Source organism: Schistocerca nitens, chromosome 11 (genome assembly GCF_023898315.1).
Source record: "Schistocerca nitens isolate TAMUIC-IGC-003100 chromosome 11, iqSchNite1.1, whole genome shotgun sequence".
Lineage (NCBI taxonomy): Eukaryota > Metazoa > Arthropoda > Insecta > Orthoptera > Acrididae > Schistocerca > Schistocerca nitens.
This window is the reverse complement of record NC_064624.1, coordinates 195939088-195965073: the sequence shown is the minus strand read 5'-3', so window position 1 is coordinate 195965073 and position 25986 is coordinate 195939088. Positions and strand designations below refer to the sequence as shown.

Genomic DNA, 25986 nt, shown 5'->3' with positions numbered 1-25986 from the left:
CAACCAGCTTAGAGACTTCTCCACTGTGCAGGAAAAAGAATGTGATACACTGGAGTGTGAAAGTGCCAAAGAAATTTGCCAGAAATTATCTATTATTCATCAATATGTGCAGCGCATTAAAAATAAAGTACAGCAGCTTGATGTTGAATTACAGTTTTCCGCAACACAGTAGTGCAGACTGGTGCAGAGATGATGAATTGCTGCATATTTGCTATCATATGACTGTGCAAGTTGCTACTGTAGGTCTAACTATTTTGAATAGTCAGCTACTAAAGGAACAAAGCTAAATGCCAATAAGAAGCTAATCATTCTGGATGTTTACCACTCACCTAATGGTAATGTGGACACTTTCTTCAACAAATTAATTTAAGTCCTGGTAGGGGTATCAGCCCCAAAAACTAGTATAATAATATTTGGACACAAAACTATTAACACAGGTGTTGAGGGTGAAATTAGCAATAATTTCCTACACACTTTGAGCACTTTTTATGTGGCACAAAGGGTGAACACTGCTACAAGTGTTTCAGAAAGTTCTGTTTCAATTTTAGACCACATACTTATGAGCACAGACAGAGAAAGTTAAAGTTTTATACAAGATTTTGGCATTTTGGATGATTACTGTCAGATAATAAAGCTAAAGGCATACTCAGGGAAACCTGCGGAACTGCAAGCCCATAAGAGGATTCTCTCAGCACTGGCAAATCAAACCTCGGATGAAGTGTACATGGAAAGCAATTTAGATGCTAAGTTATCTACATTTTTTTACTTTTCTTACATTAACCCAATATCATTGTGAGATAACCTGGAATGAATAAAGATTAAAAAGAAAATCCTAACATGCATTATTTTCTGTAAATCCTTAGAAAAACTCTTGAGTAGTGAGACTGGCTGATAGCAGTACCTTCCTTATCTCCCTTCTTCTACAATGTTTTATTTAACAACTGCATACTTCAGTCCTTGAGGTACTATTCCCTGCTCTGACTGATACATCAAAAATATGGCAAAGGATTTTACTTCCATAGCTGTTGCAGTATTTAATAATTTACTAGATATGTTGGCAACTCCAGAATAGTTCTTTCAATTTCCTGTATAATGACTTCTGACATGAACCTGTTGTACTGTGCCAGGTACACTGGGTTGCAGAAAATTTATGCCTTATTTACAGAGCCTCCCAATCATGTCTGCTGTTACTGTTAACAAAATTTTGTTGAATATATCAGAAAATTTTCTTGGATCACTAACAAGATGATCCTTGTATTTTACTGGCGATTCTCCCCATTTTCTCCTTTATAAAATTCCTGTTAGTTTTTACTTTATTAAGTTACCAATTTCTGCCTTCAAGAAATGTTCAATGCCTGTATAGGCCTGCTGAGAAATTTACTGCACAGACTATAACACCAAATGTTACTGGGATCATCGGATATCTTGGCTGTCATAAAGTTCTCATTTTGTTCGAAGAGAAATTTTGATATCCTCAGAAATCCAAGGCCTATAACCTTATTTAGAATATTTTCTACCATTATTTATTAAATGTTCCTTTGCACAGGCTTTTACTTGCATTGGTAAATAAATTTGGAGTTAACATCAATATCAGCACAATTGTAGTACTCCAGATTTTAGTGAACAGCACCATCTTTAAATTCTGCTTGAGCAACATCAGGTAGGAGAGTAAAGTATTATTTAATTACTTTGTGTATGACGGTTGTACTAAAATATTGTTTTTCTGTATATATGATGTATCAGTTCACGAGAGGTAGTGAACAAGTATTGATCACTGTATAATATATCAAAGAGTTATTAATAAAAAGTGTGTTATTTACAAGTGTGTGGACCATGTATATAGAGTAGTGTGCAATGATCCTACCAACAGACAAGGAGGAGATTTTGTTGTGTCTAGACAAGACAGCCTAGACACAATGAGAGGAAGCCGAAAGGCACGCGCTTAAACTCACGCAGGCTGGCGTGAGGTCTGAAACAGGATACGTAATGAATGCTATAAAGAAAAGTATGTAGATTCTGGAATACTTAACTTTAATCCACATTTGTAGAACATCGCTCTTGATGATACATTAATAGAATCTCAATATCAATTGAATACGGCGCCTTGCTAGGTCGTAGCAAATGTAGCTGAAGGCTATGCTAACTATCGTCTCGGCAAATGACAGCGTATTTGTCAGTAATCCATCTCAGGCAAAGTCGGCTGTACAACTGGGGCGAGTGCTAGTACGTCTCTCTAGACCTGCCGTGTGGTGGCACTCGGTCTGCAATTACTGACAGTGGCGACACGCGGGTCTGACGTATACTACCGGACCGCGGCCGATTTAAATGCTACCACCTAGCAAGTGTGGTGTCTGGCGGTGACACCACAGATTTTTCCAATTTTATTGACTTTTGAGTAACAGTGAAAAGCCTATGAGAGATACATATTTAAAGGAAAGGGTTTTAATTTTGACTTTTGTTGTCCAGTTAATGCTCCTCTGGAAGTTATTAACAAGCAGTCTATTTTGTAAAATATTAGGCACATTGGACCATATAATGGAAGTTTCACCTATGGACAGTAAATCAAAACTAAGTAATTTGATATAGTGTTTGAACAATAATTCTGGAAAAAATACAAAGAGGGAACCCTTAATTTCTTTAAAGTGACTAATTTTTTACAGTCCCTTAAAATACTTTCAATTCATTTTTTGAGTTGAAATTTGAGCTTGGTTGATAACTCATGAGTTGACAACAGAAAATTACAGTTGTCCGAAGTTTGCCTCAAAACACAGAACCTATAGAAATTTCTCAATAACAGTTTAAGATTCTGTATGGGATTGACATATAAAGGAACAAAATAACTTTGAAGAATAACAGATCCTACATTATCATACTCATCAAATTTACTAACTGAAATTTTGGTAGAAAGATAGTTTGAAGTGATTATTAAATTGCAGCACACTCAAATAGTACCTGTGGCTGATCAAATTCTATGGTTCAAAGTGTCATTGATTTGTGAAACAGCTAAAGCAGTTCTTGGACTGCGGCGATGGTTTACGTGAATCATGATATTGCAGTGCCTGTGTTGCTAAGAAGAAAAATGCAATGTTCCTTCAGACGTGTGTGCATTTGTGTAGAAGTACAGGTTGTGATACAGGAATGACAACATACAGAAGTCTGGGTCTGACTCCCAAGTGGTTCAGATGACTGCTTGCATAATGCAGGAAATCCTGGGTCAAGTCCCAGTCTGGAAAAAATTTTCACTGTCATCAGCTGATGACTGACTGTATTCACAACCATGAACACATTTCATGTACTTCACAAAGGCTGTAGTTGTCAAAGTGCCTTTCTTCTTAACAACACAAGTACTGCAATATTACATTTATCAGCTGATATCAGGCAGTGACTTTCAATTAAAAGGTCATCCTCTCCTATGGGAATTGCATAATGTATGTATGACAACACATTGTGTGGCAGGAACGACAACATACGGAAGTCTGGGTCTGGCAGGGAGTCATGTATGGGTAGCCAAAGCAGTTAACGTAACTACATGGATAAAATGGGATATCTGAGTTAGAGTCCCATTTTGGCACAAATTTTCATTGTTGTCATTCCCTTATGCAACTGGCGTTTGCTTGTATTTGAAACTGTGAATACAGTTCATGTATTTACATGTAGTTTTAGAAGAAATCAGAACAGATAGGATTTTCCATTAAGAATAACATAAATACAAGGAAATATTCATATGGGGTGTAGTCACACTAATTAACATGGTCACATATCTGTGACAGGAGTTAGCTCAAAGACATTAACTATTTTCTAATATGCCTGGAGGGAGAATACAGTGCTTATTTGTACCCTGAAAAATCTAGCTCACATCAGTATTTAAGCAGTGACTGGTGTTCAATTCCATGGGACACTGTTCAAAAAGCATATAACTATCCATATTACACCAAGTAAAACAGTATGCAGCCAGTGAAGTACATCATCATAGCTTACAGCAGGATGGGACTCATCGTGGTAACCAACATGTGCAGGACATTGTTAGAAGAGCACTGGAAAATATTGAAAGGGTTGGTCATTGTGGGAAGACAAAATTTGCCAGAAAGGCTGCAGCACATGTAAAGACTCTCACTTCTGCAACAATCTTCCAAGTGCAGTTTAGCTGTCTACATACAGGGTCAACAGGGCGGCGCCTACAAGTACATCAGTGTGGCCTGTTGGTGATTTCGATTCGCCACCAGCAGTCTTCAGCTGCTGTTGTGGGCAGAAAGCAAATACAAGACAACACATTTTGTCTTCGACAGCAACCAGAAAGCAGATGTCAGCAGTCTGTCTAGCATCATGTAGCTGCCATGAATTGGGGACAGCATCATGGCATCCACACGCTGGCAATAATAATATAGAGCAGAGTGTCTCTTTCAAAATGGTAGCAACTTTTTCATATGTATTGTCTCTAATGAAATGCAAAGTGTGTTTGCTGCAATAGTTCTATTGTGTGTCAATGATTGGTGTAAACACTTAAGAACAATACTTATCCAATCAATTACTAGTGTATAGTTAAGTATATCAATTAAAAGTGGAGTCCAATACAGCTCAGCTGAACCAAGAATTAACAAAGCAGCTGTAGAAGGATAGGAAAGAAACGCAGAAATAAAACAGATACTTGAAAAGGGAACTGGGTGAGCAAACAACTATCAGCTCTCTGCACAAACATCTAATAATAATCAGACTCTTACTAAAAAAATGTTTAATAATTAGGGTACTGCTAAGCAGATTAATAGTGATAATCAGGCTGTGAAAGGAGAGTTGACTGTGCAAATAACTTATAGTAATTCAGCTCTCAAGTTAGTGGTCTCTGAATAGGTATCCAAAATTAGGACTCAAGTCCATGCTCATACTGATGAAGGTCAAGCTGAAAAGAAGCAAGTATTCAATTAAATAAAGAAATTAACAGAGAACTTCTCCAGTTCAAGATTAAATTTGCTTGAGGATTTCGAAAAGATAATGACACACTGTGCAGAGAAAAATGTACGTGCACAGAGAAAAATGTACGTGCACAGAGAAAAATGTACGTGCACAGAGAAAAATGTATGTCCAGAGAGAAAAATGTACATCCAGAGAGAGAAGTACGTGCAAAGAAGTATGTGCAAAGAAGAAGTATGTGCAAATATAGATTCGGCTAGACAAGAATTCATACAATCTATCGATGAAGTAAATTTCACTCTAGACAAGAAACAAGAAGACTTATCTAAGTTAAAGGAAGAGATCATAAGGGAAAGATCTTAGAGTCTATAAAGAGAGAGGTAGAAATAGATTCTAGGAAAACTGAGAACAAGGTCACCTGACCACTGCATGTACTTTAGATCTGGAGGCAGGTAATTGTCATAGATTTCCAACAGACCTAACAGAGGTTAGGGCCAAATAGTTGAGCTAAATATGGCTCTTACTAATTTAGAATTGTTAATGCCAGCTGTTAAAATACAGGATGAGCCCTCAGCCATCTCTAGCATCTGTAAAGCAGATGAAGTTGTTCCTGAGGAAACTGCTAATAGTGTTAAACCTAGTAACACTGAGGATATTAAAATCAGTTATTTGGTACGGAGCACTGAGATTCTTCTAATAGCGAAAGATTGGCAGGAAGAAATCTGATTAGGGAGTAGCACATTTATCTATCACTTTTTTCCCCAGAATCAAACCTGAGGGGACAGTACACACCATTATTTTTCTGAGGACTTTTGTAGATGCATTACCAGCTTCATGAGAAAGTAAGAAGAAAATATGATTTACTGTCAGACATTTGGAAGCCAAAGTCACACATTGGGGGAGTCCTGCATCGTAAAGATTTCCAAAATTGGGAAGACTTTGACAGGCAGTTTATATTGGTCTGAGGGCAAGCAGCACAAACTACCATTGAAACTGTTCTATCCTAATCCATATAACAGAAGTGGGGGCAATTTAGGAAGTATTTGGATGGCATCTACCTAGAACAAAGCTTTTAGATGAACACATTAGTGAGAGCCAGTTGATTAAGGTGCTGATCAGTCATATTTCTGCCAATTTTAGAGCGAAAATGACTGCCAAGGAGTGGCATAATATCATTACTATACATAATTATCTTGAGCAGCTGGATATTTTAAACAAAACTAGGCACGAAAAACAATCAACATTTGATAAAGATAATTTCCAGAAATTTAATGAAGACTTTAGAAGAGAAGGGGAAGTAGGAGCTAGTCAGTGCTGTCAACTTTAGTGACATACAAATAATGATGAACTTCAGCAGAAAAGCAGCAGGAAGTTCCATAGATTAGAGAACAATACTTTTTTGGGGAACAAGCAATAGCCTATTGGTACAGTTATAATTGAGCAAACATAAAACGATGAAGATCTTTTGTTAGGGGCCATATGAAGAGACAAATAACAAGTATCACTGGCCCCAATACTTAGGCTTAATCAATTTGGAGAAAGAACACTTATTACATAACAACCTTGAGGACGAAAAACCATTTACTAGTGAATGTAAGTTTAAAACCCATTGTTATGGGAAAAGTACTTCGAGAAATGGCTTCCATTTTTGTCAATTCAAGTGTGACATGCATTACTGCTCAAGCCTTTTTGAAAATGAAAGAGAAACGTGGAAGTGACCAATGTTGCCCATTACTGGAGTCCAAATAGTAGGCATCACTGGAAGTAGGGAAGAATGTAAAAGAAGTAGTGTTCTTATCTCTAAGTTTGGATAATTTAATATTTTATCATAATTTTTTGTTGGTAGCAAACATGAAAAATCATCTCATTACTAGGATTAGATTGGTGAACTCACTGTGGAATCACATTTGCTAAGAAGTGTGGGATATTTATGTTGGCAATTCTTGTGTGCTCTGTGGTAGTGGAGACGGCTATGACATCATGCGTACTGGTTTTCCATCACTGTCACCAATCCTACTGACTTCAGACTTAAGCAACTTCACCTTTTGGAGGTTCTTTTCTGGTAGCTTGACACTTCAATACTTATTGTTGTGTTGTACCCAATCTAAATTTCCTTTTGTTTGTTGAACGTAATATTTATGAAAATAGAATAATTATGGTTACACTGAATAACTGTAATGTATGTTTTTATGTTGGTTCATTAAAATACTGCCACTATATCTGGTGTAAACTACGTTGTTGGTATGTATGACACTACTGGTAGGGGGGACTATACTGAGTGGCTAGATTTTGTTGCTGGATTATAGAAGCAAAACCAAAACCTATACAGTACAACAGAATTAAAGGATCACTTCCTCGAAAGCCTGTAATTCTCTCCTGGTTCCATTCTGAAATTTGAAATTTCCCTCACATGTACCTACAGCCTTCCTGTGGAATGGTGCAAAAGGATGACACTCTGACATGGAAAAAAAGGCCAGAGCTCAGAAATTCATGTGAAGGTGGGTTAATAATGTTTCACTAGCACCAAATTTCACCAAAATTTTGCCCATTGCCATGATGGATGTGTCACATGATGGGAAGGTCGTCACACTCCCTCTTCAGCCAACTCTTCATCCCTTCCTTGATGCCTCCATAAGAGATGTCAGAAGTGCAATACCTAACAATGACATCATGAAATTTTGTAATGGGTGTCCCATGAAAAAAATTTGAGACACATGGCCATTCAGAACTGACTTTAAGAGGCCTCAGGAAGTAGCACAAAGGGTATCAATGAAACCATCCCTTTCCTTGGGGCATTGATTTTTACACATTTCATAGTCAGAAATGACAGTTTGCAGTGCAATGAGCAACATGACGATGTTTTTTACAACCTCTGTTACTGCTGACCCACCCACACATTTCAATATTTCTATACGGGCATTGTGACATAATTTTTGATCCTGTGTATGGGCTGATATCACTAGGGACCATTCAAAACTTTATGACACAATTTGACAGTGATCTGCCACAGCAGAGGACGCTTATGCATTTTCAGCCCTCCTTTTTCTCATCCTTCGATTCCAGATGCCTGAAGGTTCCTAGGCCTACTTTGCAGGTGGTATCTGTAAGAGCACATTTTTAAAATTCTCAGTAATCGTGGGCAGGTGTCACTGTTGGTGTTGCTGAATTGGGGTGGGAGTACAGGTATCCTTCGCCATTTTATTCACACTTGTGTGAATGTCACAGCCTCTCATCATCACAACACAGGATGGCATGAAAAAGGAGGGCTGAAAATGCACACACACCCTTTGCTGCTTCAGATCACGTTCACAATTTGTCAAATAGTTTTCAACCATTCCCGGTGGTTCCCACTAGTATGAATGCAAAAATTCCAGTCACACTGCACTCCAAAAAAGCACTGTCACATTCAGTGGGGTTGCATCCCCACAATGCCCTTAGTGAAGGCTTGAAATGTCACAGGATGTCACAAATGTCATCCTGTTACTCACTGCACAGTGAATAGTCTTTTTCAACTGTGAAATGTGTGGGAATCAAAACCCTATGGAACGGTGTGGTTTCATTGATGACTTCTATGTCACTCCATGTGGCATTTTCACATTTATTCTGAGTGGCAGTATGTCTGAAAAGTTTTCTTTGGCCACCCATAAGAGAATTACAATTTAAATGCTGGGTGTCATGGTTCTGATCATCACAGAGCTGTCACAAGAAAGGATGAAATGTGGGTAAGAGGGGGTGTGATGACCTTCCCATCATGTGACAGGTCAATGATGACATTGGACAAAATTGTGTAGAAATCTCATGCCGATGTGACACCATTAACCCACCTTACATGTCACATGAACTTCTGAGCTCTGGCCTTTTTTTTCGCATGTTTCGACATGCGCATCATCGAGCCTGAGGGTGATGTCCCAGGATGCCACACTTCTGCACCATTACAGAGGTAGGTTGTGGACACCTCTGAGCCAAATTTCTGCACTCCAATGGGAGACAATTATGGGTCTGGAAATAGTAATCCTTCAGTTGTGCTGTGCAGTGTATATAAAGGGATAACTCTATGATAGTATCTTAACAGTAAGACACAGTAAATATCTTTGTGGTATTAGTGTTCTTCCAACCAGCAGCAGCCTAAAATCAGTTTGTATGATAATTAGGAAGATATACAAATAACTGCAGCCACAATATAAAGGAGTACTAATTATGGAATGTAAAAATAACAAAACTAATACAGACAAAACACAGGCAGTGGTGAAGTATGAAAGAATAAAGATTCTTAAGCTTGTGGCATAGACATTATTTCATTTTCATAATTTCATTATGTAAAATTGCAAATATTCCTGAAGTGAAGTGGCCAGTGGATATCCACTGGAGATTACCAGTAACTAATTAATAAATAGAACTAAAGATAATGAAAGTTATGCATACACAGTGTTGATATCTATGAAACTTAGTTTTACAAGACTTACAAAAGACATTTATCTGGAAGACATTACAAAGGAACTTTGTTAATAAAAAGGCATAAATACTACAAGTTAAGTGACAAATGTTACATATTTATCACTACTATAAATTTAAAGGGGACAAATTTACAGAACAATTAATAACAGACATTTTAAGTAATTACATCTAAATGAATCCATTTTTACAAGCCTTATAAAACTCTTGTTCTATTATTAAATGGAAACATACAGCTTGCGTTTGTATGGTTTTCTTCACATTGATAATACTAACTGATATGGGTTTTTTAATCACTGAAACATGAGGGAATCATGTTATAAATGTATGATTATAACAGAGCAAGTGTAACAGGCCTTTGAAACAGAACCTAGTGACATAAAGCATATGAAAAAATGCAATTGTGAAGAAAGGATAAGGATATGTGATTGTATAGAAATAATGTAACATTAATAAAACTGATGCCATGAAAGTTCATACAGTCATTTTGACTTTGAAAGTAAGACAATCACAACAACAACAACAACAATAATAACAATATAATGGATAACAACACAAAAAGCCTATATGAGGTCTGTTGAAAAAAATTCCCAATCTTTGGCACAAAATTTTTCTATGCTTACCTTTTACTTATTGTGCATGGTCTCCTTTGAAATACTCTCTTACACAACTTTTACACCACTCCGAACACAGTTTCCACCTCTGGAAGCAGTTTTTGTGTGCCACTTGCTGGATTGCACGAAGTGTCGTTTGCAAATTTTCTTTTATGTTGTCTACTGTTTCAAATCTTCCTCTTTTCAAATTTGGAAATAAAGTCCACTGGAGCCAGGCCTGGAGAGTACAGAGGATAAGGCAGCACAGCAATTTTGTTTTCTGTGCAATAGTCACAAACCAACAGTGATGAATTTGCAGGTGCATTATCACGATGCAAGAGCCATGAATTGTCTCAGCACATTTCACAGAGTTCCCTTCTCACATTTTCTTGCAGGCATTGCAATACATCCCGATAGTACCATCAATTAACATTTTGTCCCTGTGGCACGAATTCACAGTGAACTAATTTTCAAAGAATGACCTGACAAGATGTTTCTGGTCTCTCAGATTCTTTCCTGCCCCCCTGTGAAGACTGAACATTGGTCTTAACATCATAACTGTAGATCCACATCTCAACAACAATTATGGCTCTTGAGGAACATCTCATTCTCACTTGCATGATCTGAAAGCTCATTACAGATTGAGAGGTGTAGGTCCTCCTGGTCTCAACTCATGAGCCATGAGATGAAACTGGCGCAAAACAATGCATTCCAAGATGTCACGTCAGGATTTATGACACAATCCAACTGAAATGTTACATTCTTCTGCAATCTTTTTGACAGTCAGTCTTTGACTGCCATGCACAATTTGATTGACATGCCTGCCATGAGCGTCATTGGTAGACGGTGAAGGGCATCCTGAATGAGGGTCAGTTTTAACTTCTGTCTGGCCATTTTTAAACCATTCATAACACCAAGTATGGCTTAAGCAAACATCACCGTAAGTTTCCTGCATCATTTGGTGTGTCTCTGTATATGATTTCTTGAGTTTCACAGAAAATTTAAGGGAGGTGCATTGCTCCTCTAACTCTGCCATCTTGAAATTTGTGAACTATGTGACACAACATTCTACTCAATATAGCACTGAACAATAACTAAGAAACATACAACAATGAAACTTCAGCCATTACACATTGAACACAGGTGTGTGCAGGATGGCAAGCACATTTCACTCCAACATACCACTGGCATGAAATTACAAATGTTCTGAAAATTTTTTAACAGACCTCATATTTGGTTATTGCAAACCATATACCAGCAGTCCTAACATGAAACAAAAAATGGTATGATGTTTTGAGTAGAAGAAAAATTAATTAATGAAAAGGAAATGTGTGTGTGTGTGTGTGTGTGTGTGTGTGTGTGTGTGTGTGTGTGTGTGTAAAATGTTTCTCACCATCTTTCATATTTGAATTATCTTACTTAGAAAAAAGGAACATGGTTACTCAATTATATAAGGCAGCTTAGTGTGAGTACAGAATTTAGATGAATTCAATTCAGAATTTTTTCCTGTAAGTATTAAGGGTACAAAGTTTTCTCTGTCCTTGTATTGACGAAATGAGCAAGCTTGTCTGTAATAAATCTTATTGTAAAAGTTTAGTTCTGCATTAGTCAAATATTTGTTTTTATTTCATTATCTACTTGTAAAGTTCCACTTTGATCTCACAAATTTTACAATCCACTATTGCCAGTTTCTGCTACTACCATCTTCAGGTCATAAAATGTTGTGATACAGGTTTGTTGTTTGGCTGGCTAGTTGGTTGGTTGGTTGGTTGGGGAGGGGACCAAACTGAGGTCATCAGTCCAATGACCTAAGGTTGCAGAAACCAAGGGAGGAACAACACAAACAGCACAGTCCAGTCCAGTCCAGTCAAGAGGAAGGGAAAACAGGGAAACAGAGGTAACAAGGAGCATCAGGGCTGCAGGAAGAGGAAAGAATAAAAGGAGGTGAGGGGAAACAGAGAGCAGGGGTGCCCCAGAAACACTCCTCATGCTTGAGCACCAACACTGCCACTGACCTGTACTGATCCTTACACCATGCCATAGTCATGACAATGGGAACACCACCAGAGAAGAAGACACAAGAAGAGGAGGAACAAGACTGCACAAAAGGCCAGACAATACATAGGGAAAAAGAGGGGATAACCTGGCCTGTGTTGAGGCAAGGCCAAGGCCTCCATAACTAATTCCAGCTGTAACTGTAACTGAGGGACTCCAATGACAGAGGGACATTAAAGCACTTAAACCTGGGAGGACAAACCATTTTCATGAAGAAAACTGAGGACAGATTTAATCATGTGAGAGTTGTCTTCTAACACTCAGGACAAGGAGGGTGGGAGGGCACATTTAGTACAAAGGGCCAAAAGGTGGGGGCAGTCTAGCAAAATATCAATCACCATGAGCAGGGCACCGAAACTACATACGTGGACTGCTCACCGTGGAGTAAAGCCTTGGGTCAACCTAGTATGGCCAATACAAAGATGGATGATAGATTCCAGCCAGGTGGGGCAGAGGGAAGAATGTCACATGATGGGAGTCCTCTTGATTGGATGAAGTTTATCAGACAGCGGAGTAGCCTCCCAAGATTTGACCCACGATTGAGCACAGAAAGGGATATGGTGCAAAGCTGCAAATCCACTCTCTGAGTGGTCATCGAGAAAAGGGGGTAGGCAGCTGCCCCCCTCCTCCCCCTCCCCCCAGCCAGATTATCAGCAAGTTCATTAACTGGGATACTTACTTAGCTGGGAACTCAAAGGACATCAACCGACCATGGAGCATCACCAAGATCGGTGAGAAGGCCGTAGATAGCAGAGACCAAGGGGTGGCAGGAAAAACACTGAGTGATTGCCTGAAGGTCTCTCATTGAGTCCATGCATAACAATATGTGGGTTAGGAAGAACCATTTAATAAAGCAGAGGGCCCCACAGATGGCCATCAATTTCATGGTAAACACCCCACATATGACAGGCTAGAGATGGTGTTCCCTGCCAACAGAGGAAGTGAAGGCGTGCCCCCATTATTGGTGGATTTAGAGCCATCAGTGTAAAAAATAATGGCACCCTGAAGTGTTCAAAATAAACATTAGAACACCACTGGAGTGATGGAGGTTTTCAGACCCTGGAAAAGCTCCATCACAATCCGAGGCAAAGGAACTAACCAGGGGGGTTGGCTGGGAGAGAACATGGAGAAAAGGACAAGGAGGTGAGATGGAAATCATGGTGGAAAGAAGCTATGTGCAGCCCAACCAGTAAACCCACCTGAGGACAGGCAGTAGGTGGGTGACAGCCAGAAGTGGCGAGAATTAGAGAGTAGGTGGAGTGAGCGGGAGAAGGCCAGACAGTGGTGGTACAGGAAACCAGGAGCTGGGACTGCCAAACCAAAATGGGAGGTATACCAGTGCCAACCAGAAGACTATTGACAGGGCTAGTGAGAAACGCACCGATCGTTAAACAGATACAACAATGGTGAACCAGGTTCAAGAGAAGCAGCATGGAAGGGGCAGTTGATCCATAAACTTGACAACTATAGTCCAGACGAGACAGAGCTAATGCCCAACAAAGGTGAAAAAGGGTTTAACGATCCATGCCCCAAGAGGTGTGGTAAATGAAGCAAAGGACATTAAGTTTAGGAAAACATCCAACCTTCATATGACAGATATGAGGCAACAAAGTAATCTTGTCAAAAAGAAGACCTAATAAATAAGACTAGGGGACCGTGGTCAAGTGTTGAGTGTTGAGGTAGAGCACCAGGGTGAACCTTAGTATGGAGACTGAAAAGCACCACCACCAACTTCAGGGGAGAGAACTGAAAACTGTGCGAGGGTGTCCATGTGGAAGTATGGCAGATAGCACACTGGATTCCGACGTAGGTACCAATGTCAATGTCAAAATCTATACATGTAGGTACACAGTAAATCAAAATATTTTACGATATGAAGATGGAAATAACAAACCAGTAATAGTGGATTCTAAAATTTCTGTAATCAAGATGGACCTTTAAAATGAAGTGCCACAATATGACTGCAAACTCATTTACAAACTTTATGTCTTCAATTAATTTCATTATTTATTTGAGGTACTATTTGGGTGGTAAGTAGCAGTTGGGAGTTCATCAGCAGATGTACCTACATCACAGCAGGTGCTGTATGGAACTACTAACACCACAGACTTAGAAGGAGAGCCTCAAAATCTGGCACGACAAAAGGCACCAACGAAGACGCAACACAATAATGTGTGAAGATGATACTGAAACTCTCATATGTCCTGAAATTAATGTGAACTTAGTATACTCTTAAGACAGAGCTCTGTAACTAAACCTTCCTTGAATGCTAGTCCCGTAAGTAGGAAGAACATTTAACCGCTTAAGCAGAGGTCCCAGGTTTCAGTCTCAGTACAGCACACCATTTTCATCTGCCAGGAAGTTTTATATCAGGACAAACTCTGTTGCTGATTGAAAATTCATTGAATAAACATTATCATTTATCACTGTCAAACATTACCCTGAAGAAAATATTAATGCAAGTAGATTACTGATTAACTTCAGTTTGATCAAGAAACCCATCAAGACTATTTTGCAGTTTTGCCACCAGGAACCATTTCATCACACACAGTATTTTTAAAAATTCCCACCTTGAGACGAAGGAAAACAACAGAAACCATCTTGCTAGAGGAGCAAACCAAATTTTTCAGAGGAAGACTACACAACTGATTAGTGGGAAAAAGACCTAGAGCATCATAGATGGACACCCACAATCTTGGCATGTGATGCTGGAAGTACAGAGGGAAGACATATGGCTGAACTTCCAGCACTTAAAGCACCGCATCGAGGGAGGCATATGTAGGTTGACATCACAGCGGTAGACCATCACCTTGACCTTCTCGGGTAAGGCATCACCCTGAAAGGCCAAGATGAAGGTGCTGGTGGCAACCTGATTATCCCTCTGGCCCCGATGGATGCGCCACATGAAACGAACAACTTGCTGCTCTAAATTAGCGTGCAGCTCGTCATCAGACTGCAAAAGAAGGTCCCTGTGGAATATCATACCCTGGACCATATTTAAGCTCTTATGTGGCGTGACAGTAACAGAAACATTCCCCAACTTGTTACAAGCAAGTGAAGTTCGTATCTGGGCAGAGGAAGCCATTTTTATCAAGATTGACCCAGATCGCATTTTGGACATGCCCTCCACCTCCACAAACTTATCCCCTAAATACTCTACAAAAAACTACAGCTTCATCGAAAGAAAGGAGTCCCCATCAGTTATTGTCCATATGAGGTAACAGGATGAATAAGGTTTGCTGCCATCCTTAGCCTGGCCTTCCTCCCATGGAGTGGCAAGGGAGGGGAATGGTTTAGGGTAATACTTTCTTGCATTGTACCGAGGCTTGGAATGCTTAGAGACTGCTGGTGTTTGATCACCAGCAAGTAATGACGTGGTACGCTTCATCGCACATCATGCGCCCTCATGCCACCCACTCAGACCAGGGGCCCTCCCTACTTGGGCCACCCAGCTGCAGCAAAGGCCACCTGGCAGGATGGCCATTGCTGGGAGTCCCGATGCCCAGGATTACGGGCATCTACTCCATGGCATATGTGAGGAGTTAGCAGTGCAGGCACCAGCAGAGCAACCCCTGTGTTGTCAGGGGGCTACAACCAACAGGGTACATGGCGGCCCCACCACAAGGGACTGGCTACTGTGCTGGATATGAGGTTCAAAGAAGTCCAAGGTCATGGTCAGTGCAAAAAGTGACACTACATAGTGCATGGTGGAAAACGCACCCAGGAAGGTGTCCTCACCCAAGAAATGGAGAATGAGCTGGACTGCAGTGTGATGACGAGAAAATGGGCTGAATATCTCAAGGCACGATGGACACGATGCTCCATGTAAGGTGCCCTTCCCCAGTTGGCTCACTCTTTGGGAAATTTTGAAAAATGGAGGTCAAACCATACAGGGGACCGTCACATACAGGCCGAAACATGAGAGACTCCTTTTAGTCGCCTCTTACGACAGGCAGGAATTCCTTGGGCCTATTCTAATCCCCGGACCCACAGGGGGTCCTCCATTAGTGATGATTGACCACTTGGTGTGTGCTAGACTGCTCATTTCCTCACTGCGTCCATTTACCCCTTTTAATATCAAGGTTGTTACTAATCTCATTTCTATTATTATCCCTCAATACTTTCTTTTCCTTGATTTACTCTCTGTCCATGTATTGTGCTGAATAGGCTGCTCATTCCATTCAGGAGATCCTGCAATCCTATCCTACCTTCACAGCATACTATACAATCAACGCCCTGAAACAATGCCACAGGACTCAGTCTCACCTGGCTGGATGTTCCTCTTTGATGTGTACCACCAGTGCATCCTCCCCCACCAATACTTTGTGGCAGTGAGGGCAGACCTGGCTGTGTGAGGAGTTGGTGGATGTGACTAGCGCAGAGGCCACGGTGGTTGTGCTGGACTCTGATGAGCTGCTGCAAGCACCAGCCACTCCTGCCTCTGACATCTGCTGGCTGTTGGATCTATTGGGGTTCTTTGAGGCTGAAGACCCTACAATAGAAGGCATAAACTCTGTGTTTAGAAGCAGACAAATCCTAATGAGGAACAATGACCTTTCCCTTTCTGATAAAACTGAAGTTGATAATATACAAATAATTATTCATTAATTTCTATTCTGTTCATTACCATCAGCCAAATTTTTGTGAAACATAATTTAAAGCGTTTTGAATGTAGTTAATATATTGTCTACTATAGCATTCTGGCTAATACAAATTATTTATGTTACTGTTAAGTTGCTTTCATTGCTGATATTATAGTGTTGTGGAATTATGAAACTTCTCAGGTATCACGATTACAGCAACAAGCAAAAATGTACCATTTAAAGTACGGAGGAGTCAACTGAGGAATTGTCAAGGAGAAATGATACATGGAATTATTAATGCCAGAATTTCTTCTACCCTAAAGTGTAGAAATTATGTCAGTCTATTTTTTTTTATATTTCTGGAAATTTTGTGCTCGAATCTCAAAAACAAACAACTCCACTGGTCAGAAGAGCTTACAATTACAGGCTTTACTTTGGTCACACAGTAGGAGAATATGACCACCACTTATATATTGTGCAATTTGGGCTGCTGATTATAGAGGGTGGCTGAATGGTTCAAAAATTGCTGTCATTCACTGTTCAAAAGGGTTGAAGGGAGACTCAAGACCACATTTATTTTTCACAGAGGTTTCTGACCATACATCTCGAACTAATCACACCACTGTTCATGCAAAAATGCAAACAGCTTTGAGAGCAGCACATAATTATGTCAACTTATCTTTTCCTGAGTAATCAACAATATTCAACATGTATCTCTAAAGTGGAAAATTCAGAAGAGGAGAAGTATGGGAATGATTCTGACTTCAATGCAAGAGCCTCAAATAGTGTGCCAGACAGAATTTAGTGACCTTATTTGCAGAACACAATAGATTTACCAAAAAATGAAAAGGAGAGCTTCTTTCTTAGAGGGTACAAGAGAGAAATTTTCTCCACAAGAACATTAAAATAATTCTGTATCACAATTATGATGGTAATACAGCCTTCTGCATTGATATTAATGGGCTGATAACTTATTTTTGGACATACAGTGAAACTTAACTTTTACACTTTTCAAGGGACTTCAAAAGAAAAAAATGGTGTAAGAAACAACATTTTGAGCTGCAAAGGTTATGTATAGGATACTCCCTTGCTTTTTCACACTTTATGTATGTGCACATAATAGGCAACAAAATACTTTTGTCCAGGACTTGTTTATTATCTAATAGGTTTATAATCTAATAAAAACCACTGATGTAATGGGAACTGGTAACTGGAAAGTAGAAATGTTTGACTCAATTTCATAAGTCATGATTGATGTTTTTGGAACGTCTGCAGCTGTTATTCATTATTTAAATAATGAAACACTGCATCAGTTATGTATTTTTTTATTCTTAGCACAGTGCATTTTGAGAATTTTTTCTCAATGTACAAGTACAAATATTTACATAAGTATTTTGTGTGGTGTTTGTATATGTATTGTTCTGAATCTCTAACTGTAGTCATCTTTTTGAGGTTATCACATACTGTGCCTCCTCAGTTATGTAGAAAACCATACATGTGCAAACTATCACTTGCATTGTTTTTGTGTAACATCACAAAAAATACATCCGTACATATTGCACTTAACAAAGAGAGTAAATTCTTGAAACATATTTTGCTCAGCATAAAAATATATGAAATTTACACTGTGTTCAAACCAGAAACATTCCAGCAACGCAAACTGAATGAAGGTATCAACAAGCACTACAAGCAGACAAAGACAAAACACACTAAATATGGTTCAACAGAGATGTGACGATGATTACAACAATCACAAAACTGCATATGTGCTGTAGAGCGAGTTTGTAAATGGTTGTGAACGGTCATAATATCTTTATTCGAACGAACCTACTTACTCCCATCAGTCACCAGGCAAAGTAAAGTTTGGCAGCGGAAAAGATACAGCACAAAAATGGCTCTGAGCACTATGGGACTCAACTGCTGTGGTCATCAGTCCCCTAGAACTTAGAACTACTTAAACCTAACTAACCTAAGGACATCACACACAGCCATGCCTGAGGCAGGATTCGAACCTGCGACCATAGCAGTCGCACGGTTCCGGACTGCGCGCCTAGAACCGCGAGACCACCGCGGCCGGCAGATACAGCACAAATTGTTCCAAGTTTTACATGTTTACTGGTTTAAATCCCGTGTAGAACATCCAAAAAACTCAAGCACATAATGTTTCTAAACACTACTTGATGGTCAACATCATGCCAGCATCATTTTACATCAGTTTTTTCTCCACAAATATTTTTTCATAAAGTATGAATCATGGGAAAATTGTAAATATGTTGACAAAAAATTGCAAGTGAATTAACATTGTGGACATAGGAAATTTGACGGGAGTGATAAAAAATGTTGTAAACAGTGGGAAAATGTTAATTCTGGGAAAGAAAAATTGGGATTATATTGTAATTACAATCCAGAAGAACAGCATTTGTTCACTAAGTTGTCAATAGAAGCATTAAAGGTGTTATTCTACATACAGGAAATTAACTTCCAAGCCTGCCAAAGTTTCCACATAATACAAATGAAAGGAACTTGTAGCATGCAACTTCTGTTACATTCTGGGCATTACAGCATATACTGTTGGAATGTATGCTTTGGTAACATGTAAAGACAAATAAGTCCACTAAATTCCATTTTTCACAATCAATGTGAAACTTATTTCAGGCATACATATGAATGAAACAAACATACTGCAATGCAGCCTTCTTTGCTTCTGTGTCGAAACGCAGTTCGTACTGTTAAGTCAAATTTACAATGAAAATATTTCTTTAGAAAGTACATTTAAATATGGTTACGTTCTCATTTGCATGAACAATTTGGAAATTTTTGGCTTTCCATGACTGCCAAAAGCTATTTTTTAAATTCAAAATAATTTATACCTTATTGTATAATTCTTGTTATTCTATATCATATTATGTATTTGTAACAATTTGGTATTTGAAATACTGCAAAAAATTATAAATTGACAACTTACCATAAAGATGACATGTTAAGTTGCAGATAGGCACAATTAAACGACATTACATATATGCTTTTGGCCACAGCCTTCATCAGAAATAAAGAAACACATACCTTTCATTCACACATGCAAGCATACCTGATGCACACATAACTGGTAACACCGGCAGCTCGGGCATTCAGGCCTGAGCTGCTGAAGTTGTTGGTCATGTGTGCACGAGGTGCGCTTGCTTGTGTGAATGAATGGCACGTGGTTCTCTTTTTCTGATGAAGGCTGTGTCCAAAAGCTTATGTGACAGCATCTTAACTGTGCCTGTCTGCAGCTTAACATGTCATCTTTATGGTAAGTAGCAATTTATCTGTTCTTTCCTACATTGTTAACATTCCTACCTGGTGTTTCCATTGTTTTAAGTTGAAAATTTTAACACTACTGTTGCTTTTCAGTGCTTTACCAAAATTTCTGATTTTATTGCTGCTTCACAATTACGTAAAATATTTCAAATCACTATGACAGAAAACAATGATGTAACACTGGGATTACCTATTAGAAAGATTCTTTGAGGTAACCAGAATCATCATCACAAGCTGGTTCTGCTACATCTGCAATAACTAAGTCCTCAATTCTGACCGTCTACTCCTTAAATAGTTCGTACTTGCATAATAAAATTCATTTCATTTCACTTGACATCTAAATTTTATAGATGTTTAGACATGACTCCCTCCCTCCTCTAGGTTTGAGCCAACAATAAATTCACACAATATAAGGCCAAACAATGGCATACTGCCTGTTGGCTTCTGGCTTGGAATATTTGGCTGATGGAAAATGATTTTCCTGGTGTTTCACCAGCACGACTGGCTGGATTTGTCAGAAGTGCATCCTCCAGTGCAATCATAAAACAAATATTGGATGAAGATTCCAAACCAGAAGCCAAAAGGCAATACATCAACAGGAAGCCACAAAAATCAACAATTTGGGCAGGTATAACATATAGCAAAAGATACTGCAACTGTTGGAAAGTTTTAACTGATTACATTACTTTTCATTTACAGTTGTGATGTAATACAATTGGTTACTGGTTTTGGTCATTAGGTGACCCTATTGAAACATTTACTTTTAAAAAAATGACAAAGAGAAAATGATAAGATGTGTTGTTGTATGATTATTTATATGATCACTTTTGTGTATCTAAACTGTTAAATTTATAAAATTATAATTTATAAAACTTACATTGGAAAAAAACCTTACAGAAAGGCTCTCTTAGTCTGAAATTGTTCATGCTCCATGGGCCAGAATCTTTAGCACCAAATAATCAGTGACAAAAGTTTCAATTTCAACAAAGCTTCGTGTCTGGGACTCAATTTATTATGATCTCATGAGCAATCACTTTCACAACAGCTGGAAAATGCTGAGAAAACATGCATTTCAAAGAAATGAATGCAGCTCTGAAGAGCAAAAGACTATTGGCATAGAGTGTCAAACTTCACTATAAACAGTGGCACAACAAGGACAATTGTTTCAATGTGATCTGAGTTCAGCCAGTCATTACGTGCAACAGCAGATCTTGCAGTGCCACTTGAAGATGATGACCGAGTTGTTCATTTTACTATTGTGCATAAAATGGAAACAATAAATGAGCTGAACACGCAGAAGCACACCATTAATCATCCACACCGAGGAAACCTGAGACATAAAATGAAAAGCTATGTTTGGAGAAGAACTGCATTCAGGGATGAAATATGAACATTGGAGAGGTTGGAAATGAGAAGATTGCATCTCTCTAAAATGTTGGGCAACAAGAGACTGTCCTATTGCTTGGATTAACACCCTACAGTGACTAAATGAGAAAATATGTGTAACAAGGAATACAATTAGAGAGAGAGAGAGACAGAGAGAGAGAGAGAGAGAGAGAGAGAGAGAGAGAGAGAGAGAGAGATCGTGGAGAAGTTCTAGGACATGGGCTGCCATTGAAAGCTGTGGCTGAAGTATGGTAGAGAGAAATAATTGCAGAGGCAAAAAGTTGATGACTTATGAGGTAGCAGTTATGCTGAAATGAAGAGGATAACAGGGAGAAGTGACAGGAATGTGCAGTTCCATCAAAACTTTTAGGGGTGACGACAGAGGCAACAAAACACAAACCGAAAGGAAGCTCAGGTGCGACACTCACTGTGGTTGGAGTCTTCACCATTGGACTGTTGCTTGTACCTAAAGCACACATTTAGAGTAGTGTTACTTTTTATTCATTCATTTACTTATGTATTTATTTGTTTATTTATTTCATTTGCATGCAGCTCTTAAATATGTGGCTCCTGCAAAACATAAGAATAGCAGTAGAATAATTATTGTTGAAAAGACATGCAACACAAAACAGCTGGCCTCATTTTGTTACTAGTTTACATGTTTATGTCACTACAGTTTCCATGCTACTGCTATAAGGAGATTCGTAGCATAGCCAATACATAAGATTTCCAACTTAAAATTCTTTCAAAGAAAATGAAATGTGTTCTTACACACAACTGCCCTTCTGCATTAATGAAGCACAGTGACTGTCTTGTAATATTTTTGTTTTAATTACAGCACACTTCTGATTATTTGAGTGTGGATTGTTTGATCTGCAGACTATTTGGGCATAATTTGGCAATTTTTGAGAAAAATGAAAACCATAATCTACTATGTTACAACATGTTACAATTACACTTGGGATACACTATTATGGATGTCACTCTTGTTTTACAGCCAAAATATGATGCAAGCCCAAATTCCCTTCCACACATCTCTAAAATATTTTTAAATTTCTCATTTCATCTTCAGGTAAACTTGGAGGCTACTCCTGTAGCATATCTGAGCCAACTGCCAACTCATTCAACACCAACAGTAAAAGGAAATGATTTGTTTCCCTCTGAGATGGTTACCTTCAGATTTCTTGCTCTGTGTTGATAAGAAAGCATACTGTTAAATATCACTGGGCGAAATGAAATGTTGGTTGCATTTTTCTTTTGCTTCCTTTACTGCTTGCTCAATATACAGATTGAATAGCATCACAGAGAGGTTACAACCCTGTCTCACTCCCTTCCCAACCACTGCTTCCCTTTCGTGTCCCTCAACTCTTATATCTGCCATCTGGTTTCTGTACAAATTGTAAATAGCCTTTCGCTCCCTGTATTTTACCCCTGCCACCTTCAGAATTTGAAAGAGAGTATTCCAGTCAACATTGTCAAAAGCTTTCTCTAAGTCTACAAATGCTAGAAACGTAGGTTAGCCTTTCCTTAATCTAGCTTCTACGATAAGTCGTAGGGTCAGTATTGCCTCACGTGTTCCAATATTTCTAAGGAATCCAAACTGATCTTCCCCGAGGTCAGTTTCTACAATTTTTCTATTCATCTGTAAAGAATTCGTGCTGGTATTTTGGAGCCGTGGCTTACTAAACTGATTGTTCGGTAATTTTCACATCTGTCAGCACCTGCTTTCTTTGGGATTGAAATTATTATATTCTTCTTGAAGTCTGAGGGTATTTCGCCTGTCTCATACATTTTTCTCACCAGATGGTAGAGTTTTGTCAGGACTGGCTCTCCCAAGGCCGTCAGTAGTTCTAATGGAATGTTGTCTACTTCCGGGGCCTTGTTTCGACTCAGGTCTTTCAGTGCTACGTCAAACTCTTCACACAGTATCTTATCTCCCATTTCATCTTCATCTACATCCTCTTCCATTTCCATAATATTGTCCTCAAGTACATCGCCCTTGTATAGACCTTCTATATATTCCTTCCACCTTTCTGCTTTCACTTCTTTGCTTAGAACTGGGTTTCCATCTGAGCTCTTGATATTCATAGAAGTGGTTCTCTTTTCTCCAAAGGTTTCTTTAATTTTCCTGTAGGCAGTATCTATCTTAACCCTAGTGAGATAAGCCTCTACATCATTACATTTGTCTTCTAGCAATGCCTGCTTAGCCATTTTGCACTTCCTGTCGACATCATTTTTGAGATGTTTGTATTCCCTTTTGCCTGCTTCATTTACTGCATTTTTATATTTTCTCCTTTCATCAATTAAATTCAATATTTCTTTTGTTACCCAAGGATTTCTACTAGCTCTCGTCTTTTTACCTACTTGAACCTCTACTTCCTTCACTATTTCATCACCCAAAGCTAACCATTCTTCTTCTACTGTATTTCTTTCCCCCATTCCTGTCAATTGTTCCCTCATGCTCTCCCTGGAACTCTGTACAACCTCTGGTTTTGTCAGTTTATCTAGGTCCCATCTCCTTAAATTCCATATTTTCGCAGTTTCTTTAGTTTTATCCTACAGTTCAGAACCAATAGATTGTGGTCAGAGTCCACATCTGCAACTGGAAATGTCTTACAATTTAAAACCTGGTTCTTAAATCTCTGTCTTACCATTATATAATCTATGTGAAACCTGTTAGTATCTCCAGACTTCTTCCATGTATACAACCTCCTTTTATGATTCTTGAACCAAGTGTTACCTATGATTAAGTTGTGCTCTGTGCAAAATTCTACCAGGCGGCTTCCTCTTTCATTTCTTCATTTCTTAGCCCCAATCCATATTCACCTACTACGTTTCCTTCTCTCCCTTTTCCTACTACCGAATTCCAGTCAACCATGACTATTAAATTTTCGTCTCCTTCACTGCCTGAATAATTTCTTTTATGTCATCATACATTTCTTCAATTTCTTCATCATCTGCAGAGCTAGTTGGCATATAGGCTTGTACTACTGTAGTAGGTGTGGGCTTCGTGTCTACCTTGGCCACAATAAGGCGTTCGCTATGCTGTTTGTAGTAGCTTACCCGCACTCCTATTCTTTTATTCATTATTAAAGCTACTCCTGCATTACCCCTATTTCATTTTGTATTTATAACCCTGTATTCACCTGACCAAAAGTCTTGTTCCTCCTGCCACCGAACTTCACTAATTCCCACTATATCTAACTTTAACCTATCCATTTCCCTTTTTAAATTTTCTAACCTACCTGCCCGATTAAGGGATCTGACATTCCACGCTCCCATCCATAGAACGACAGTTTTCTTTTTCCTGATAATGGTGTCGTCCTGAGTAGTCCCCGCCCGGAGATCCGGATGGGCGACTATTTTACCCCGGAATATTTTACCCAAGAGGACGCCATCATTTAACCATACAGTAAAGCTGCATGCCCTCGGGAAAAATTACGGCTGTAGTTTCCCTTGCTTTCAGCCATTCACAGTACCAGAACAGCAAGGCCATTTTGATTAGTGTTACAAGGCCAGATCAGTCAATCATCCAGACTGTTGCCACTGCAACTACTGCAGAGGCTGCTGCCCCTCTTCAGGAACCACATGTTTGTCTGGCTTCTCAACAGATACCTCCCCGTTGTGGTTGCACCTACGGTACGGCTATCTGTATTACTGAGGCACGCAAGCCTCCCCACCAACGGCAAGGTCCATTGTTCTTGGGTGGGGGTGGTATTATTATTATTTCTCTTTCCTGTCTCAGACGTTATGTCTGGTTACAAATGGAAAGTGACGCGGACCTTGATCAAGCGTCACTTCCTTTTAACTGTACGGTATATGTTACATTGCATTTAGGAACTTTCGGGTAATTGAACATGTATCAATATTACAGATTTCTGTAGTTGTATATATACATTTGGATGTAGTTGTATTGCGTTGATGTACTGGTGGATATTGTGTGGTATGACTCCTGTAGTTGACAGTATAATTGGTATGTGTCAACTTTATCCTGATGCCACATGTCCTTGACTTCCTCAGCCAGTTGGATGTATTTTTCAATTTTTTCTCCCGTTTTCTTCTGTATATTTGTTGTATTGGGTATGGATATTTCGATTACTTGTGTTAATTTCTTCTTTTTATTGGTGAGTATGATGTCAGGTTTGTTATGTGGTGGTGTTTTATCTGTTATAATGGTTCTGTTCCAGTATAATTTGTATTCATCATTCTCCAGTACATTTTGTGGTGCATACTTGTATGTGGGAACATGTTGTTTTATTAGTTTATGTTGTATGGCAACATAATAATTATTATTATTATTATTATTATTATTATTATTATTATTATTATTATTCTTTTCTCAGACGTATGTCTGGTCAAAAATGGAAAGTGACGCGGACCTTGATCAAGCGTGACTTCCTTTTAACTGTACAGTATATGTTATATTGCATTTAGCAACTTTCGGGTAATTGAACATGTATCAATAATTACGGATTTCTGTAGTTGTATATATAAGTTTGGATGTAGCTGTATTGCATTGATGTACTGGTGGATATTGTGTGGTATGACTCCTGTAGTTGATAGTATAATTGGTATAATGTCAACTTTATCCTGATGCCACATGTCCTTGACTTCCTCAGCCAGTTGGATGTATTTTTCAATTTTTTTCTCCTGTTTTCTTGTGTATATTTGTTGTATTGGGTATGGATATTTCGATTAGTTGTGTTAATTTC

At 38.8% G+C, this 25986-nt stretch overlaps 1 protein-coding gene across 6 annotated transcripts in view; it reads right to left on the bottom strand.

The window, feature by feature from the left end:
- LOC126212877 (uncharacterized) overlaps positions 1-25986 on the bottom strand; it is a 262978-nt gene that overhangs the window by 173575 nt on the left and 63417 nt on the right. For 5 of the 6 annotated variants that reach the window (XM_049940372.1, XM_049940375.1, XM_049940373.1 and 2 more), the window contains exon 3: positions 16272-16497. The exons of the other annotated variant lie outside the window; for it this stretch is intronic. In XM_049940372.1, coding sequence (XP_049796329.1) covers positions 16272-16453 — 182 coding nt within the window. In that variant the 5' untranslated portion in view covers positions 16454-16497. The remainder of the gene's footprint in view (positions 1-16271; positions 16498-25986) is intronic. 6 annotated transcript variants of the gene reach the window in all.